This window comes from Columba livia, chromosome 1, assembly GCF_036013475.1.
Source record: "Columba livia isolate bColLiv1 breed racing homer chromosome 1, bColLiv1.pat.W.v2, whole genome shotgun sequence".
NCBI lineage: Eukaryota > Metazoa > Chordata > Aves > Columbiformes > Columbidae > Columba > Columba livia.
In genome coordinates, this window is record NC_088602.1 from 87,184,758 (window position 1) to 87,206,453 (window position 21,696).

Sequence of the window (21,696 nt, forward strand, 5' to 3'; positions counted from 1 at the left end):
TTTAAAGAAAATGCTGCTAAACATAACTAGAATATTTTTAAAAAAATTAGCTATTTCTTGTTTCTTGAGCTTTCAGAGGGTTTCAGGAAGCTTTCTAAAATTCCTGTTTAAAACTGTCTCCATTCATATTTTAGCCTACTTACAGTCTTGCAGTAGGATAACATTGAGATATCCTCTCCTACATCCCTATTTTCAGTTTCTGAAATAATTTTTAAAGCAGCTTTTCTTAGTGTGATTGCTTCCTTCCTTCCTTCCTTCCTTCCTTCCTTCCTTCCTTCCTTCCTTCCTTCCTTCCTTCCTTCCTTCCTTCCTTCCTTCTTTCCTTCCTTCTTTCCTTCCTTCTTTCCGACTTTTTGAGACATTTAGGATACTTTTAAGACTTGTGAATTATAAAAAAAATATTACATGTTTTTCAGAAAGTTTCTCATTATGCTTAGGTAACTAATGACCACTTTCCTACAGTGCCTCAATACGATCATGAGGAGGGTGTTTAGACAAGCCCAGTCAGTATTCTGCATTATGATTTGTGGTTGAGTTGTCATAATTTGCATACTTCGTCAATATTCTTTAATGGAAACAAAATCACTTTTTTCATCTGTTCACATCTTAGAGACAGGTTTATGACTAAGATTCACATATAAATGCTGTTTACACAGGGACAGTTATCTGCTTGCTTATCTCAAGTAACAATGCATACATAAAACATGAGTCATACTTTTTTTCCCAGTAGCCAGTGATAAACTGTGCTGAAATTTTACAGGATGTGTTTTTATCTAACTGATTTAACTCAGGAGTGATAATACAACACTGCACCCCTTTCTTGCCACAATGTAGGTAATGAGTAAATTCCAAGACCATCTATTAAAACAAAGAGGCAGAAAAAATTACATTCAGGAAAAAGTTGTGTCTGGAAGACTGTTAGCCTTCCAATACAGAGGCTGCCAAGGCTGAACTGGGTCTTCTGGTCCCTCACTACTATGACTATAAGGAATAGTGTAGTTGTCTTCATACAGTCACAGAGAACAGCCATAAACTCATAAAATGAATGAAAACTATATTTTTAAATGAAACAAACATCATGGAAACCTGCCTTCAGAAGTTAGCTTATAAATAAAGTCCTAATAAATGATTAATAGATGTTTCGCAAAGTTGTTGAAAGGAATTGCTCCTTACCCTAACAAATCATTAATTTTCTTATGACCCAATAACGATGGATAAAACCTACTATAAATAAGATTATAATTGTCTGCTTTTATTCATATGAAAAATACAGTAGATACTTATCAAAGTTGTTCAGCATTCTTATATATGAAATCATCTAGTACATGCAAATAATTTTTAATCAGAAAAATTAAGCTGTATGAAATTGATTCTGTGCAAATCTATTCAAAGACCCTGCAATTCTCTTCATCTAGAAAGAATGCTGCTGGTTTCTTCAAAGAATCCCTCAAAAGCTGGGTTTTGTCTCAAACTGTACTAGTTTGAGCTGTTTTCAGATGAAATTAAGGAGAAAATTCCCGACTCTTGGAGCTGTAGCCAAGAATATCTGTTTCCCTGTTCCCTGCTCTTTGTCTTTTATAATGAAGATTTCATTTGAAAGTCTGTGCTGATTGCAGCTATTGAAGGAGAGCACCGAAAGTGAAGCAATCTTTCTGATACACCAACTTCAGGCTACTTGGGGATTTAAAAGTCATAATCAACACTATCATAGTTCACCAAGAGATAAGTGATCAAATCGTAGCCAGATCTTTCTGCACTTCTTAGGTGCTCTTCTGAATATGAAAATTGTTTTGTTGCAGGCTAGCTGCACATCTCTCCATGGTTTCACATTACAGCTCATGTGGCCCAGAGTTCCAAGGGGAGGTGGGCAGGTTAACAGTGCCCTCAGAGCCCAGACATTTTTGAGTCTTTCAGTAGTGTAGAGAAGCCTACTAATCATGAAGTAACAAAAATGAAGATAATGTTGGCAAGGTTCTTTCTCCCCAGAGAGTTTGTATCCTTTCAACCGGACAGCTGGTAAGCACCTGAGCGTGTGGTGTTGCCCATCCATCATCAAGAAGGGGATAACAATCAGTTCAGGGCATTTACCTTGCTTTCCTCTGTACATACAGATACCTGTGCTGGGAAAAATCATCTTACCATGATCTTCTGTGTAATTTTATTTTATAAAATTTTATTTTATTAAAAAAAAAAAGGGCATTCAATTATCAGTTTCTGAGTTATCAGCAAAGACTTAATGAGAAAAAAACTGCATTATTTTTTTGTGAAATTAGTTTTTTTAAAACAAGTTCCTGTCTGCACTATTTTCTCATGTGCATTTAACTTTTTTTAGGCACGTTATAGTAGAACAAGGATTTTCTGTTAACCAAGATAAGGTTTTAAACTGCTCTGCTGTGTGTTAAGCCTTGTAATGATGCTCCTTTTACTTTGTGTCCTTAAAGTTAGAGGAAGTTATATACATGCTAGTGTTGAGGTAATTAAAACTTGAAGTTTTCTATCTCTGCTTTTGAATTGGCTATACTAGTGAGAAAGCATGCATGTATGTAGGCAAGTCTTATTATAATGCCTCTAGTAAGAAAATATTCAGTAAATTTAAAATAAGGTAATTCCAATTTATCTTTTACTTTTTATAATATTTATGACATTCCAAGCAGAGAAATGGTGATTTTATTTTTGTGTGTCTGTGCAGTTCAGGTTTTTGGGTAAAAATGCTGAACTTCATTATCTGTCTTTAAGTAAGATTTTTTGATAGACAACACATGAACAGTTATTCTTTCAGGAGACTTTAGAAGTTTTTAGTGCATGGTTTTTCACTAAGATTTCAGAAAAACCATTATGCAAAAAGATATTACTTCTTATGCCAAAATTACTGTACCTTGTTATTGTCATGGGGAGGAAATCTAAAAGCTGGATCTATTAGAAATCTCATGTACTACAGATTGTCGGTTTTTGTGGTGGTTGCAACTGCCGCCATCTACTCGCAGACACTTGAGAGCCTGGATACCCAGGCAAGCAGGCCATGTTGGGGAGAAACAATTCCCATTATGCAAGTGCAGTGAGGTGGAGCACTGAGCCACCCCCTCCATGCTCTTGAAACTCCTGCTGAATGGGAAAAGACCCCTTTCTGCCCGAGAAAGGTAGCAACCATCAGTCACTCCTGACAGCTGAATGCACCCATGACTCCTCTCATACCTGGGTCATAGCCCAAGCAGGATGATGTGGAACTACATGATATAAAAAGTTCTGGACATAGATAAATGGTGGAAAGCACCAGAAATCACCTCTTCCTACGTGAGGCCAGAGTGGAAATTTACTGACTAAAGTCAATGATCTTGCGACCTTATAAAGCGCAGTCCTAAAGTGAGACCCTTTGAGCTCTCTCGGATCACAGTGGGCTGTGACCAGTATCTCTCTCTGACGGGGATGCTCGAAGAGCTGAATTCGTGAAAACTTGATAACCATCTGCTGATGAGTCTGTGAGGCTCTGCACACTTCTCAAGATTCAACAAGTGCTCACTGAGAATGCTGCACTAAATGTGAGTAATTCACTAAACTCGAGAGAGAAATGTTAGCGATAGGTATATCTACACATATATTACACATCTATATATTCACATATCCATGGATTAATGTGCATTAGTGTGGGTGATTTAGTGTGCATGTGATTTATAACAATGTATGTGTGTGTTTCATCCCCAGATTTATTTATGTGTTCATGTGAATATTACTTATTTATTTCTTTTTCAAAAGAAACTGGATATTTAGCTTGATTCAAAAATAGTTTTCTCAACTTAAACCAGCTTTGAAATTATAAGAATGCAGAAGTTGCATATATATATATATACACATGTATTAAGCTATAATGATGTAAGATGCAATACAAATAAAAAATAAAAAGTCCTTGATTTAAATAAATCTAAATTTCTGGAATAAAGTAACATGATACAATTTGCAACATCATACAATTAAAAAAAAAATAAAAAGTGAAAAAATGGTTGCAATTTACAACCTATATAGATTACTACTAAGTGGTAGGGAAAGACCACTTATTATCCAAATTAATTTGTGTGTATACCTGAATGTAAGAAAGTCATTTAGCCTTCTAATTCTCTCTCTATACTATTCTTGGCCTCCATCCAGCTTAATCCTTGCTGTACAAGTCTCATGTGGATGGAAAGGTTGGATTGTAAATAAAAGTCTTAAACCAAATCATGTGGATGGATTAGAGAGACTGGAAAGTGAGAAGTGTAAAGGGAAAGCTAGGTTTAAATATTTCAGGTTTTTATACAGACCTGAATGCAATGCACTTTTCACATTGAAAAGTGAATAAAATGACATGAGAAGAGAACCCAGGCAATTTGCTTCACAGCATGAGTTCATAACTAAAAGCAATGGAGTGTTATGCAGATATAACCACTGCCGATATCTGAGGTTACTCTACTCTCCAATAGCTTGTAAATCGGTGTTCGTAATTGCGTTCAGTCAAACAGTCAAAGCTCATAGCTAAATGTGACTTACGTTCAAGGTTTTGTTTTTTTGTAAAGACACAGACTTGAAAATCTGTGGAAACAAATGCAAGATACTCTGATTGCAAGAAGTATGTAGTAAATATTAATAAAGAATTAAATGGAGAATCAGTTATTGCAAATGTATTTCACCTGGTCATTCTCTGTTGTAATAACTCTTGGCTACTCACTATTTAGACCTTTTCAGGCTTTTTGTGATGGCCCAATCTCAAATAAATTTGTAGGAAACATGCTGATCTGATGTAAAGGTGTTACTGATCTGCCTCATGGGGTTAATCTTGTTAAGTCAAGAGTGATGCAATGCAATATTGGATATGAATAACTGACAAATGAGATGCATGGTGCAGCTGCAAATTTGCCTTTCAAATCTGTATTGTATTCATCTGCATTTATTTTAGAGTGCCAATCTGCTTGCAAAAAGGTAGAGTACATTTATGGAATATTTATGCATATATAAACTTCTGCCTTTTGTAATACAAAACGGAAAAGTGTACCTGGAGGACGGAGTATTCTTTAAGTATTTTCAAGGTCGTTGAATGACAGAGTAGTTATGAATGGAGTTTTCCTTCTTCCACATAATACAAGAGTGAGCAACAGAGAGATAGCATAGCCCTATCCATATTACATTTCATAGTATCATTAAATGAATCTCCCTTTTATCACTTTTTTCTCTTTTCTTTCTCCATTGGCAAGAAATAAAGTTTGGTATGTGGGAGCAGGATGGGGATGAGGAGGGAAAAAGTTACGAATAAAAATTATCTTTGCATGTAAGAGGCAAAAGAACTGTTGTTGAAATCATCATTCACATCAGCCTTGAGGTCTTTGCTTTTTCACAGCAGTGAATGTCATAAAAGATACATTTGAGATTGGATTTTAGTCTCTCTGCTTGACACTGAGAGGATGGCTCCTGATGATAGCAATCACCAGGAACTGTTTTATTCTTACCTCAAATTGTGATGGTTCAGGTTTTGCCGCCTCCTGCATTTTGTAACAGAGCAAGTAGAGTGAGTTTTTCTCATACTTTACATGCTCCAGAGTTGAAGATTTAATGGGTTAGAGGAATGAAAAGCAGAACTTCTGTGTCATAACCTGCTTCCTAGGTAGCTCCTAAAGCTGCAGCAACATAGCTTGATCATGGGACAATTAGTATTAATGACAGCTTCCAGTTTAAAAAATCTCCCCAGTAATAATATACTATTCAAGAGAAGTGCATAGGAGACTACTTTTGTTGGCATTCAGACTAAATGGCTTGTTTGGAGCATAAAATTGAACAAGTAAAATAAGTAGTTTAGAAAAGAGAAAATAATGCATTCCATTTCTAATATTGAATTCAGTGGTATGCTATAGTACATAATTGCCTGTACATAGGTAAAAACAAGAAAAGAGGTAGGTTTCATACATGTTGTTCTGTTTGTTACTGTTAGTACACAGAATTATAATAAAATTGAAAAGTGTTGAAATTTTAAAGAGCAATTTCAACTGAGATGCAAGGCTTGCTAAAATATTAATTTGCCTAGAAAATAATCTCTACTTCTCTAAGCATAATATTAGAAAATTTCATTCCTTTATGCTCTGTAGATATTCCTTTGTCTTAACATTAAGAATTCTTGAATTCTTGACATCTGTCTTGGAGCTTTGTAAGAGTACTGATATTTTTGTAGTAATGACTAAAGAGTAATTAAGTAGGTATTTTAGGTACATCTGGTTAAGAAAAGTCATCTTTCATTTGTACATCTTTAACGTAGTGGAGTTTTATAACACCATAAGAAAACTCATGGATTGCATGAGATGTCTTGAATCTGTTACAAAGTCTCAAAGGAACAAAAATATTATTGTAGCTCTGCAGATCTTGACTAACAATAAGAAAAAGGTGCAGGTGTCAGAAGTAAACTGCTGTCATTATTTTCTTACCCTTGGAAGGCATTTTCTATGTGTTTGTTTGTTTGTTTGTTTGTTTGTTTTATGAAGACCTTTGGACCAGTAATCAGTTGAGGATAAGTCATTAGTTTAGATCTGAGTTATATCCTGCTCTGTTAAGAGCAGTCACCAGGAGCTTACCCAGTTTTACCAGTTTCAAGTGGCATTTGTATCACACTGAAAGAAACTTGTGTGCACAGCCTTTTGAAAAAGGATTGCAGCTCACTCTGTGAAGTCAGTCAGATGGAGACAAGCTCCAACTAAAGCTGTGCATCTCAGCACAGTTCGGCTCTCAGATTGAAAAGCCCCATTTGCCAGTGACGATGGTGGTGCAGAAGTGTGGAATCAATATTGACCCACATAGGATGGCTCACAGACCCACCAAATGTCAGTGCATTGCAAGAATACATACCAAGGTCTCCCATACTTGCCTTTCTCAAACACTAATATGGTCTTCAGAACTATATGGACTTACTACACCATTAGTTAGTGTATACACATTTGACCTAAAGTACTCCAGATGCTTCAAAGAAACTGGTGTGGTCTTTGTCCTTTGAAGATACAAGGTTTGTCTGCTATGAATTCAAATGAGGCCTATGTTGCTTTTTCCTCAAGATCTCTCAGTAACAAATACTCACAGAGTTTTAAATGTAGGAAGCCCTTTTCAACTCTGACTTTGTGTTACAAATATCAACTGGGGTATTAGCTCACAGCAGAATCTGCATTGTAGGAGCAACAGAAAAACAGGCAGGAAAAAAAATGAAAGTAATTATTTCTGCCATGCAAGAGATTCTAGCTTCTGGCATAAAAGAAGGTTGTAGCATGGAGGGTGTTGGTCTCTTCTCCCAAGTAGCAAGTGATAGGACAAGACAAAATGGCCTCAAGTTGCACCAGGGAAAGTTCAGATTGAATATTAGGAAAAATTTCTTCATGGAAGGGGTTGTAAAGCACTGGAACTGGCTACCCAGGGAAATGGTGGAGTCATCATTCCTGGAGGTGTTTAAAAAAAATGTATAGATGAGGTTCTTAGGGACATGGTTTAGAGCCAGAGTTAGGTTAATGGCTGTAGTTAATGATCTTGAGGGTCTGTTCCTACCAAAATGATTCTGTGATTCTATATATGAGGTAAACTGTGATGGGATACAGTTTGATTTATACAATTGAAGAATGAGAGCAAGTGATGTAACTCTAGCAGGCATAAAAGAAAGGAAGATATGCACTCATAGCTAACCCCCAGCATCCCCTCTCAAATTACACTCCTTCCTTCAATCCGGGGTGGATTCCAGACCTTGATATAAACCATGGAATTCATAATGGAATTAGCTGAAATTGAACCAGCATGTTCTTTGCAGTATCCTGGTAAATGGAATCTCTGTTCCCTTTAGAACACCCTCATTTATTCTCTGGATCATCTCCTAGTAAGCATTGCTTTTAACCCTGACGGGTGTTCAATAAGAGAAAAAAAAATGGATAAATCAAACAGCATAAAAGTGCTTAATAAGGGACTCGATTGCCCTTCTGCAGTGAGATTAACACAGCTATTCCTTTACTACATAATGTAGTATAGTATATTTACTCAGTAAAGTATTAGAAGACTTAATTCTATTGTCTTTATGTGCTTATATTGCCAACGGAAGTTCAGGTGTATCAGTGGCCTAGAAATTTTTCTTGTGAGAGAATTGTAAAATTAACGTCCACAGAAAATAAATTTGATTTATAGAAAGGCTTAATCAGATTTTATATTTAGCAATAAGTCTGAGGTTTGTGTAAGTTGTACTATGAACATTGCAGCAATTACAGTCACATAAATATTTAACAATGAACCTTCACACTGCTATATTGAGAACATTAGTCATATTCTAGAAAGCATTTTGAACAATACTGTCTTTTTGCATGATTGGGGAAATATCTGGTAGCAGTCCAAATGCCCATTGATTTTACTGTACTGTTTTATTGTTTCATAAAAGTTCTAAGTGTAGTCCTTTTCAAGCAGCTGATTGTTCGATCAGTGGACTTTAAAATCCTTGCATTAAGAAGTGTAAAGTAGATTTATAGCAGAGGAGAAAATGGGGTTCCAAGAATCAAGATAGTATTCCTCCTCAATGTATAGGATCATGGAAAGAATGGTTGGAAGGAACATCTGGAGTTTATCTGGTCCAAACTTCCTGCTTAAAGCAGAACTAGTGCCAATCCTAGGCCAGATCAGGCATGGTTTTATTTAACTCAGTCTTAACCTCCAAGGATTGGTATTCATCACGCTCTTCTCTTGGTGTCACCTGTTTCAATGCTTTGTTTCTCTCCCGGTGAATAACTTTTTTCTGATATCTGGTCTGAACATGTCTAGTTTCAGCTTGTGATGGTTGCCTTTATTATACTATCTGCTACTGCTGAGAAGAGTCTCACACCATTGTTTCTGTCTCCACTGGTAGATGACTATTCCATCAACCCTCAGCATTCTTTTCATCAGACTAAGTAAACCTCAGCATGTACTTAGTGTTCATGTGCCCTAGGCTTCTCTTGGTAGCTCTCTGCTGGACGCTGTCTGGTTTCTTTATCCTTCTGGACACAGTCCCAGGTTTGGCCCTACCAGCACTAACTAGAGAAGGACAATAAACTTCCCTCAATCTCCCAGCTCCAAATATAGCTTAAGTAGACAATCTGCCATGCTAGTGATGATGAGCTATGCAGCTTTGTTTGCATGTGCTGGCCTGCTGCATGCGTCTGCTTCTATGCGAGCCTTTAAGCCTGACCTGAAGGACCCTTTCACCCTTGTCCCAAAGATCTACAGTTATCTTTGAACTAACTGGGGTTTCTGTTTGGCATTTTCTTGGAGCCTGCATGGGTGAACATCAATGGGTAGGGTTAACCAGATGGGACTCTGCAGTCTCTACTTCTGCAGCTGTTTTTCCTTACACTGAATTAGAGAACTGGAACTTGGGCTTGCATATGTTAACTACAAGAGTGTGATCAATTCTTCTGAGAACTGAGCCAAAGTTCACCAGTCTCTGAGATTTATTTTCATAATTTTGATTCAATTAAGTTAATGCTTCTAAATTTTAGGATGACAAAAGATTAGCCATCAATGAAAGTTAATGAATTTATCATCAAATAAATTTTAACGCTTCAGAACACCTATAATCCTGTGTAAAAAAGAAAAACAAAAAACAACAAAACAAGTCTTAAAAACTAGTTCTGAAATAATTATTTATTTAATGATAGAATGAAGGTCAATGAGTATTTGGAGGAGACTTGACATTTTAAATGTTACATTATTCAAAAAGCATTTATTTTTGAAATGTGTTTCAATTGTGTGGTTTTACAGCTCAATATGTATTTCCATTTTAGCCTAATGAATTGTATAAAGAATTAGTTTATTAAATATGCCTTTGTTTTGCTTAACAAGATTTTCTTACAGGGAATAGAGGCTGTTTCAAGCATTCTCTCTCCCAAACTTTTAATATGGTAGTACCTAGTAAGTTTCAAATTGTCAGTTCTTTCTTTCTCCTCTTCTTTTCCCCTTCCCTCCCTTCTCTCTCCTGCCTTTCCTATTCTTTGTCCTCAATTTTCCTCACCTGTAAGAGATACAAGTACCATTTATGGAAGTTAACTTCATTTTTAAAGATCTGTTATGAACCAGTTGGCTTTGTTCGTCATAAAGGGAGTATAGGAAATTTTAAAACTAAAAATTCAGAGAAAGACAAAGTGAGAGGTTTTTTCCAAAAGAGATATCATCCCAATACTCAGTAAAGCTTTGAGTATCTATATATTTTAATGTCTGTTATTACAGTTGAAGAAAAGAAGAATATCTCATTAGCATGATAAAAAAAATATGTTGGCTTTGCTCTCTGCTGCAAAAAATATTATTTTGTAAGTAAGATATTTCTTATTGAAATCTAAATCAACATCTAATATGTTTGTTTACATAAATATAGTGTAATCAAAATAGCAAAACAGGATATTCAGAAAAGGACAGTGCAGAAAGAATTGAATAGAAGCAGTGCTGTGTTAACTCTCTGGGCAGCCTGTTCCAATGCTCTGTCACTCTCAAGGTAAGAAAGTTTCTCCTCATATTCAGATGGAACCTCCTGTGCTTCAGTCTGTGCCTGTTGCCCCTCATCCTATCATTGGACACCACTGAAAGGAGTCTGGTCCCATCCTCCTGACACCCAACCTTAACATATTTATAAGCATCGATGAGATCCCCTCTCAGCCTTCTCTTCTCCAGGCTGAACAGACCCAGCTCTCTCAGTCTCTCTTCATAAGAAAGGTGCTCTAGGCTCCTAATCATCTTCATAGCCCGCATTGGATTCCCTCCAGTAATTCTTTGTCCTTCTTAAACTGGGGAGCCCAGAACTGGACACAGTCCACCAGATGCGGCCTCACCAGGCCAGAGTAGAGGAAGAGAATAACCTCCCTTGACCTGCTGGTCACACTCTTCTTAATGCACCCCAGGATACCATTGGCCTTCTTGGCCACAAGGGCACATTGTTGACTCATGGTCGATATATTGTCAACCAGAATTCCCAACTCCTTCTCTGCAGTGCTGCTTTCCAGCAGGTCTGACCCTAACCTGCGCAGGTACCTGGGGCTGTTCCTCCCCAGGTGTAGAATGCTACACCTTGCCCTTGTTGAACGTCATTAGGTTCTTCTCTGCCCAGTCCTCCAGCCTGTCCAGGTCTTGCTGAATGGCAGCACAGCCTTTTGGTATGTCAGCCCTTCCTCCCAGTTTGGTATCATCATCAGACTTGCTGAGAGTGCACTCAGTCTCTTCATCCATGTCACTGATGAACAGGTTGAACACGGCTGAACCTAGTACTGATCCCTGGGGAACCCCACTAACTACAGGCCTCCAACCAGATGCTGCACTGTTGATCACCACCCTCTGAGTTCTGCCATCCAGCCACTTCATGATCCATCCCACTGTGCATTCATCTAGTCTGCACTTCCCGAACTTGCCTAGGAAGGTGTTGTGAGAGATGGTGTCGAAAGCCTTGCTAAAGTCAAGGTAGACAGCGTCCACTGCTCTGTCCTTGTCCACCCAGACAGTCATACCATCATAGAAGGCTATCAGGTTGGTCAATAATGATTGCCCTTTGGCGAACCCATGCTGAGTACTGATAACCTTCTTTTCCTTCATTTTCTTTGGTCGTCTTTCTTGCCATTTTTGAAGACTGGAGTGACGTTGGCTTTCCTCCAGTCCTCAGGCATCTCTCCTGTTCTCCAAGAGCTTTCGAAGATGACGAAGAGTGGCTTTGCAATAACTGTGTTTGAAAAATAAATTCCATTTTACTGATAAGAACCAAAATCTACAACAGCTAGATCCTAGTTGCACAGGATTTTTGATAGAATAAGAGGCTAATCAGTACAAGTGTCAGAATTTGTTCATAAAATATTCTGTGTTGTTGCCAAATAGATACAACATAGAAATTTAAAGATGATATCATGATAATATAGGCTTTTATGGGAGTACGAGTATATTTTCAAAGCCTATAGCCTAAAAAATATTACGTACAATTAATAATTTTTCATTTTCTTAACACTAATTTGTGTAAACGAATTATTTGATATACACTTCAAGCAAGTATGTCTCTGTTTTGTGTAAGGATATGGGAACAGTTTACTTGTACAATGATCCATCTCAGTAAATTGCTTTTCTTCTAAGAATGTTTCTTCTAGGATTTTTTTTTTTTTTTTTTTTTTTTTGTCTAAACTGTGTGCTATGCTGTGAGTTAGAATAAATACAGGTTGAATGAAGGTTTCTTTTTAAATAAATAAACTAGAAAATGAAATTCTAAAGAAAACCTATTTATTGTTTCATCCTGAGTATGTTAAATGACAAACCCCATCTTCTGGATTCATGCTGATTCAATTTATTATAAACTGTTGTCAATCCAAAAATTTACTCTTTTCCCAGAGGTTTTGGATTACACTCTTGCTTGCTTTATTTTTATTAATTTAAAGCACTGTAAATTTTATAACTATAATTGTACCAAAATTACTTAGTATTTTCTTATTAGTTTTATTTCAATAAAAATATGTGTCAAAGATAATCCCCTGAATGACTGTAGGGTGCTAATTCTACTTCTGGTTTTGTTTGTGTACCTGACATCTCAGAATCCTACCAAATAAAAATGAAAATTAAATATACTGAGAAAAGGAGCTTAGCAGGATAATTATGCTTTGAAGGGTGTACACAAAATATTAAAGCAGTTTTTGCCAAGTGCATTTTTTATATCAACTGCTGAAAGGTATTTTATAAGGGAATTATTCGTGTTAGTGAATATTATGTTATATTAATTATACCTGATCTACCACACTATATATATTTATTCACAGGTGATCTTTTTATTCACCGCTAATTAAGCCACTATGACTTTTATTCCAGAATAATGCAATAATTATACATTATAGTGCAAACAATAATGGAAATTCCTGACAGAGCTATTATCTCAGACTTTTAAAATGGTTGCATTTTTTTTCTGAGTATTTAGTTTAGGGAATGACTTAAGGCTTGATCCTGTCTCTATATATATTAATGAAAGCTATGCCAATGATTTTGCTACCATTATTTTTTTCATATAATATGCAACTTGAAATACTGCCAGTATTAAAGTTCATTTATTTGTGTTAGTTGAATTCTGACATTATAGGCAGATGCTTGAATCAGTATTTATGAAATTAATTGTTATTTGGGCAAGGCAGACAGATGGAACTGAGATACTGTGACTCTTTCTGCATATGAATAAACATTTTGCTGCTTGTGTAGCAAGATCCTTTTTTCTTTCCCTGAATTTCTCCTCCATGGCAATTTCTAACTTCACTTTGTCAGCCATTTTATGAGCTAACTCTGTAAGACTCAGCTAGAAAGAGAATGTTATACTCTTCCTCTTATTGTGCATAAATAGATTAAACAAAACCATGTTGCTCATCCCAGGCAGACAGAGGTTTTGGGAGAAGTTCCTCGGATTGTGTGACATCTACAAAACTGTGAGATATTTGTACAGAATCTTAATCCTATGCTACCATTGTTTCCTCACCCTTCTCCTCACGTGTCCTACTACCATAAGTTCCTCATTGCTATCTTCCTGTGTCTTTTCCTTCTGTCCTTAAAAGAGCATGATTCATCATCACAAAGAGAAACCTGTTTAAGCTTCATAAAACTGCTATTCATTTTTTCCTGTGAAAGAGATTCATTCGTTTCCAGGGGACTCAGTTCCTCCTTGAGAGCAGTTAAAAAATGAATGAAAGGTGCAGCAAAATTCTGCTAAATCGAAACACTCCACTTATTAACCTTCACTGTATTCAATCTGCATTCAGTCTGCATAAGAATAGAGATTCAGACTAGAGGGAAATAAATAAATAAAGTCAGTTCTAAAATTTGTAATGCTTCTTTGACAGATATTTTGCACTGCTACCAGTATCTGAAATATATATGAGTGCAAATGGTATTTCAGCAATGATATATCTCAGATACTCTGTTTCAAAATAAATTTATATCATACTTTAGTTAGATCTAACGTCCTCAAGGAATTCCATTTGTAACCGGAAGAACATTGTTCTATGTAACAGCTAACTCTCCAATGAGAACATGAATTGACTTGATATTTCTGTTAATTAAGCTTACATAAGATCTACTTTGGGAATTATGTTTTGTAACCACACTATTAGCTCCCCTAACCTTCCTTGCTTTGGTGATGGTATATGTAATATATCACAGCCTTTAGAAGATTTCTGAGGTAGATTTCCTGTGGTGAAAGCCAATTTAATATGCCAGACATTTCTCCTCTCACTCTATTGTAATAAGGTTATAGAAACAACCTACCCGTGAACCTGAAAAGCAGCTGGAGATTTTTGGTTTTACTGACTCAGATTTATGATACAATATTTTTCACAGCAAATGTCGGATGTTGTTTTCCTATGGTTCATCTAGATAGCAGTTAAAATTCTGCAATAATAAATTTAAATTTCTAGTTGAAATGCTTATACTTTGTATTAGAAATAGTATGGAGTTCTGCATTTTTGTCTATCTAGCTAATATATACTTGTTTGTATTTTTTTCTGTACTGTGTTCATTATTGAATGTTTTAGATTTGTTAGTATATTAGAAGGTTCCATATAATAAAAAATAAGGAATTTATTTTAATGTTGCTTGAACTTCAGGATTCTTTTCACACAACAGGTTAAACTGAATTTTGCTATGCAGTAAGTTTTAATTCTTTTTGGTTGTATTTCTTTTTTAGATTCTGTGTACAAAATTTTACGAAAAGAAAATGTTCCTTGAAAAAACTGTAATAAATATTTATATTTTTAAACTCTCTGTACAGTACATTAAGCCAAAACCAAAGTAGCTGGTGACTTCTTGTGTCACAGTCTCCTCCAAGGGTACAATGTGATTTGAAGCCTCACTGTCTGTCTCACAAGTGGGAAAGACTGAGCTTTTGTACATCATGTTAACTGAGCCCAGCAATACCTGCAAAGTTCACAACAGAATCTTATGTTTTTTCTCCTTTGGAGTAGTTCTTTGAAGTGTGCTTCTCAGTGTAACCAGTCACTATGGAATAATCCCAGCAAAATCAATTAGTCTAATTGAATTCTTCTGATAAAGCATGCAGATACTGTGATTAGGAAGACACTATAAAACCAGAAGCAGGTAGTTAGGACAGGTAGAAAAAAAAACAACAAACAAAAAATGTCAAATCATATTCTGAAAGAAATAAAGGAATTTTCAGTATATTTATGACTTGATATATGCTGATGAATATGCCGATAGCAGTGGACCAATTTTTTCACATTAATAAGCTAGGAGTGAAAGTCCTATATTTCTTTCAGAATATTGTTTGAAATTTTACAGCTAATTACTTCTGCAGTCATTGAAAGCTATAATCAAAATATCTGTTGTGGCCAGCACTATGAGCTATGGACTCTATCAGTTGAGTTTCATTTGTATATGGAAAGATAAATAAGTTGATTTTATGCTTAAATGACAGATAAGTACCTTAAAAATTAACTAGCTTATTAAATATTACTTTTCCATTCTCAACATACTTCAAAAATGTAAAACACTTAGGAAGCAGTGAAGCACTTTTGTTATATACTGCAGGACTGTTCCTTAATCTTACTCAATTATTCTAAATATTCTTTTGCAACCAGAGTATTTAAAGTATTCTGATCAAGGATGGTTCTTTTCTTTGTTTTACAGAAGGACACAGTTATATTTTTTTTCTTATGTATAAAATATAGCCACATCATACCTTCACTGATACCAAGTGTTTTGAGTTTTTGAGGACATAGTATGGTATCAGATTTAGTTGGGTTAATTCCATAAATGTATTTGTAAGAGACATTGTATCTGAACACATACTGCCGTGCAGAAGTTTCTGAAGTAGACACTGATTATTTAAATACTGCGTATATAAGTAATTCTATTCATTTAGATAGGCCCCAGAAGTAACTCAAGTGTTTATAGAATCGGATCCTTAGGTTTTATGTAGTTAACATATTCGTGTTTCTTTAAGTGTAGACTCATATTTATGCTTTTGTGTTGTTTAAATTTTTAAAACATTTACAGTAACACTAATTTTGAATATGCCCTAAGGTTTATTTTCAGTGAAATTATTCAGCCTTGGAAAGTAATCATGGCTGAAATACAAGTCAAACAATGCTACTGCCTGATTTAGTTTTTTAATTCAATCTTACCATAACTGAATGTTGTATATCATAATCCTTCTCTTTTACAAATTCTGTTCTTATTCTCATGCTGGCACTTTTTTTTTTTTTTTTTTTTTTCATTGACATGGTTATACTTTATAGTTTGATATTTGTAAATTCCATGAAAATCATAAAGCTAAAATGTGCTGGAAGACACACAATTCTACTGTTTTGTTTACAAGAAAGCAGTTATCATGGTAAATTCATGCAAAGTGCTCATACAGAGTGTGAAATGTAAAAGTTACCATTTTTCCAAAATTCATTAAATCCTTTTAGCTCCATATGTAATGAAACCTCTGTCTGCTGCAGAAGCTAAAGAAATAGAAGTTCTAATAAATCTGCATTCAAAAGGATAACAAAGAGTACTGTCAGAAATAATTATACTTTCATTAAATATATAACTTGAAAAGCAAGCCTAAAGCAACTGTTAAAATACTGCTCTATCATGAAAAAACCCATGGTCTCTAGAAACTGAGAAGGAGACTACTGGCTCTTTCTCAAGACATTACGATTCTATATCCTTCTGTAAGGTAATACAGCCTCTGCTTTTCTGGGTAAGACAAACACTGATGTGCTTCAAATAGAGACCATCCAATTGACATCCATTCCCCAATATGAATTTGACATCTGGAGAGCTCATTGCAGAGCTTGCAAACAGCAAGCTGGCAATTGCTATAGAAACAAGAAAAGGAAGCTTTCTTGTAAAGGCAGGTTAAAGGTCCAAGAACTATGTGTGGGTAGAAGTTATCAAGTGCATATTCAACATCGCTATTAGTAAAATACAGTGCTATGGTAATATGTAATACTGCATTCCCATGAAGGATCCTGGAATCCCACATACTTTCCTGGATTTTGTTTCTAGATTTGTTGCTATACATTACAGCAATGGTATTCTCAGTGCTGTACAATATTCTTTTTGGCAAGATTTTCCTCTTGTTTTCTGCTTCTAATAGCATCTCCAGGTAGAATCATAGAGACAGGTTCAGGCTGCATGAAAGATTGCTGCCAGGGATTCAGTCTTGATTGCTGAAAGCATCTCCTAAGTTCTAACCCATTTACTTCCCAAGTACTTTGTTGTTGTTGTTGTTATCACTTCATATGCATTTCTATCGCCTCCTCTTAAAAATGTACAAACATGCCTAATTCACTCTCATGTTCTTAGTAGATAACTCAGGACTCTTCCTTTGGTCATCATAACACCTTGTCATTTTAGGTCTTGAACACACAGTTGAACTGGCAGAGTAGAGCACCAGTAATTCACCACTGATGTGCACATTAACTGTCTCCAGGAATGTAGAAAAAAGATGGTTGATACTGCTCTCCGTGAGGGAAAAATCACAAGTAATGAACTGTATGAAGGTGGCTTGAATGAGCATCAGGTGCCCGTTGCCAGCTAGGAGAAAGGAAACTTCCATAATTTTTTGCCAGATTCATGTCTCCTGTGTTCATAATCTGAACACAAGATATCAATTCCCATCAATGTCTTTAATTTTGGCCTCTGGATTCTGTAACACTGCATATGGCTTCTGTAACACTGACATTAAATTCCTTCAGAAGCATAATTTGCTCAGTCACAACAATTATTGCATGCAGAGGAAAAACGGGACTATTAGTACTCAACAACAAAGCTGAGCTTGGAATCACTGCTATTAGAAAATGGGACTCTAAGTTGCAAGTGAAGCAAACAAATTATGAAATTGCCTGACTTTTTTTTTTTTTTTTTAATTTATTGCTTCACCTTTTTTTTTTTTTCCCATATTTTTTCTTTCCTTTAGCAATGGTTGTTCTCAGCAATTTGGAACCAAATACAACATATGAAATCAAAGTAGCTGCTGTAAATGGAAAAGGGCAAGGAGAGTATAGCAAAATCGAGGTGTTTCAGACCTTACCTGTCCGTGAGTAATACTTGTGCTATTAAATGAAAATGTAAATGATTATTATAACATGTTACCTCCACATCAGCTGATAATTTCAAGTATAATTCACTGTGAATGTTTTATATTATTACACTACTTCCCAGTGTATAACATCAGTCTTTACGTTGTTTCTCAGAAATCACGTTTTGTTCCTCTTGTTCGGGCAGACCAAGTAGTATGAATGAACTTAAATTGGAGAATTTATCCCATTATCTATATTTTTGAGACTTAGAAAAATCTTTGGTTTATATTCAAATGCATAAACCATGAAAGATATTTGATTAAGAACTTTTTCTCATTTACATCCAGGATCTTATAAACAACTGTGAGAAATGAATTGGCACTTTCTGGAGACATTTCTTCAGCAAACTATGATGCTACAGATTTTGCAATTATCAAGCCTCAGACAGAAATCTTAAACTATGCAAAAATAAGAATTGTTTTAACTGTGATTACATGCAAATGATAAATGCTACAAAGCCAATTCTACATTTGAAGCAACCTTTATTTGCAAGAAATTCAGATTTAAATATTAAGAGCTAATGGTAATTCTCAAGTTGCTTTCAAATAGAAACAGTAATAAATAAATTAAACACAAAGGGAGAAAAAAAAATAAAGGAACTACCAGATGACACTGTATAGTACTCAAACAGATATACCAAAATACATCATCAACTATCACTAGACTAGTCTCTCATAAATCTGTTAAAACTGAACTGTTTTATAAGTAGGGTGTTAGTATAGTTAAGAATATTTGCCTTAATAGAACAAACAATAAAAGCCACATGACGACAAAGAACACAAAATTTTTCCATTTAATTATATTCCTATTGATACATTTCTTCTGTCTAAAACCAGTAATGTGGCAGCTTTCAAATTTCTTTTTGATTAAAGCATATGCATATTCTAAATATGTTGAACAACAGACAAAATAATTTGCTGTTATTCATATGGAACATTATGCCTGCTAGAAAAGTGACAGAAACTGATAGAAATTCTATCTATGTTAACTGAAGGAAAGCTACGTAAATACTATGTTAATATCTAAGTCAGTTTATCTTTACTTTGATAAGGGATAAACACAAATATTACAAATATTTCTAAAGGAACTCTATCTCTCTGGGAGAATGCAAATTTACAGATATTTTGATGATAAGACACTTCAGTATGAAAACACACATTTATTTAGGATTTGATTTAAAACTTCATAATAGGTATTGCATATAGAAATAATAATTAGTATGTTTATTTCCATTAGCAAAGTGGCTTAAGCTGGCTATAAACCCTTCAATTGTACATTTAATATTATTTTTATTCTTTCATTACAGAGAAAATTGCTTTTGCTTTTGGAAATCTTATTATTTACATTTATTTTTCATATAGACTATTATAAAAGTATCTAATTTTGCCTTTGCAAATTTATGGAAGAGTTAATTTACCTAATATCTGTACTACAATTTAGATCTCGCACATAGGACTAAAGCTCATGCTTAAGGAAGTTTTCCTGTACTGTTACTCCTAAACTTCAGTGTGAGTAGCAGCTTATATTTGAAAGTGTCAAAAGTCAGAAAGTCTCAAAGAAATGAATAGTTCTTTCATACTTCTCATAATTTTTTTTTCCTTGTGTGTGATAATTAATCTACTTTAGAACATACTTTAAGCAAAATGTTTAACACAAGGATGTTCTGCAGTGCTTGGCAGGATCATGTTGATTTTAAAGATTTTGTTTGTAGACAAACTCCCAGCTGTAACTTAAGACTTACTGCTGAATTAGTATCTACTGTTTTTTTCCTTTGTTTAGGGGAGCCAAGCCCCCCTTCAATTCATGGACAACCAGGAAGTGGCAAGAGTTTTAAACTTAGCATAACTAAACAAGATGATGGAGGCGCACCCATTTTGGAATATATTGTCAAATACAGAAGTGTAAGTATTCCAGTGAATAGGTGGATTTTGCTTAATGATACCTGCTTTTAATATAAAGAAAACTGTTGATATGATTTGAAATGTGACCAATTTTTTTGCATACTACAAGAAGAAGATACAGTATCATATGTTGACTAAGTTGTTAATGCCAAATTCTTTAAAAAAAAAAAAAAGAAGGAAAGCAAAGCATCCTATTCTTCCTAAAGGTATAACTTTACATCTGGCTGAACGGGAGTCCGCAGTGTGCCCAGAAAGGCTAACAGCATCCTGGTGTGCATCAAGAATAGTGTGGCCAGCAGGACCAGGGAAGTGATCATCCCCCTGTACTCAGTGCTGGTGAGGTCCCACTTCAAATCCTGTGTTCAGTTTCAGGCCCCTCAGTAGAGGAAAGACATGGAGGTGCTGGAGAGAATTCAGAGGAGGATGACGAGGCTCGTGAGGCATTTGGAGCACAAGTCTTATGGGGAGTGGCTGAGGGAACTGGGGCTGTTTAGCCTGGAGAAAAGGAGGCTAAGGAGAGACCTCATTGCTCTCCACAGCTACCTAAAAGGAGGTTGTAGCATGGAGGGTGTTGGTCTCTTCTCCCAAGTAGCAAGTGATAAGACAAGAGAAAATGGCCTCAAGTTACACCAGAGTAGATTCAGATTGGATATTAGGAAAGAATTCTTCATGGAAGGGGTTGTCAGGCATTGGAGCAGGCTGCCCAGGGAAATGGTGGAGTCACCATCCCTGGAGGTGTTTAAAAGACTTGTAGATGTGTGGCACTTAGGTACATGGTTTAGAGGCAGATTTGGCAGTGTTAGGTTTACAGTTGGACTTGGTGATCTTAAAGGTCTTTTCCAACCTAAATACTGCTATGATTTTAACTGTAAGTTCATTGTGACGATAAAGCTATATTACCTGTTTTGTTACATAGTATATAAGAAACATTTGTGTTCAGCTCTCAAAAGTGCAGTAATTTAACAGACATTAAAGTTACGTAATTAAGGGTTGTTTGCGCAGCAAATTATTAACCTGTTAAAGATGCATCTGTATTGATAGCATACTACAGATAGAAAGATAAATTCCAGTGCTCTATATGCTTTTTAAATGAGATTAGTTATCTGATCATTTTTCATTTTTTCTATCTTCCTAGATTCCAAGGCGCAGCTTCAAAAAGCCGAATAATTCACAAATTGTTAGGACTTTCATGAGTTTCAGTATATATATATATCAGTTCTTCAACAGCCATCATGAAGTTTATTGGTCTTCTATCAGCTAGAGTCTGATTTGGTGTTCTCTCACCAAATCTGGCAAGTTTAGAAAACAGGCTTTTCTGAACTGTGCATTTTATTTTTTCTACAAAAATAAAGCGTGTGGGTTTTTATATTATTAAAGGAGCTAAAATATCCTTCCTTTCCTGATATACTATGTTTAGAAATGATTAGGTTGAAGAAGTAACTGTAGAGCTGGCAAAAGCAATGAATTTAACTTAAAAGTGTGCATTTTCTAATAACTACTTTGTGTACTTTCAGGAAGGTTATACTACTTTTATCCAACTAGACCCAGCAAAAAGACATTTTAGCAGAGTATAAGAGCAGATTTGCATGTCTTTTTTTGAGAGTCTAAAAGAGATTGGGAATGTAACATCAGATATTTAAACATGTTAAACACAAGTTAGTGAGAACTGTAACATAAATTGCAATCTTCGAGAAATTAAATGCAGA

The 21,696-nt window shown here is 35.4% G+C and overlaps 1 protein-coding gene across 1 annotated transcript in view; it reads left to right on the forward strand.

Annotated features, from left to right (window-relative positions):
- NCAM2 (neural cell adhesion molecule 2) overlaps positions 1-21,696 on the forward strand; it is a 292,092-nt gene that overhangs the window by 230,038 nt on the left and 40,358 nt on the right. Inside the window, exons 13-14 of the mRNA XM_065065564.1 lie at positions 17,927-18,046; positions 19,869-19,990. Coding sequence (XP_064921636.1) covers positions 17,927-18,046; positions 19,869-19,990 — 242 coding nt within the window. The remainder of the gene's footprint in view (positions 1-17,926; positions 18,047-19,868; positions 19,991-21,696) is intronic.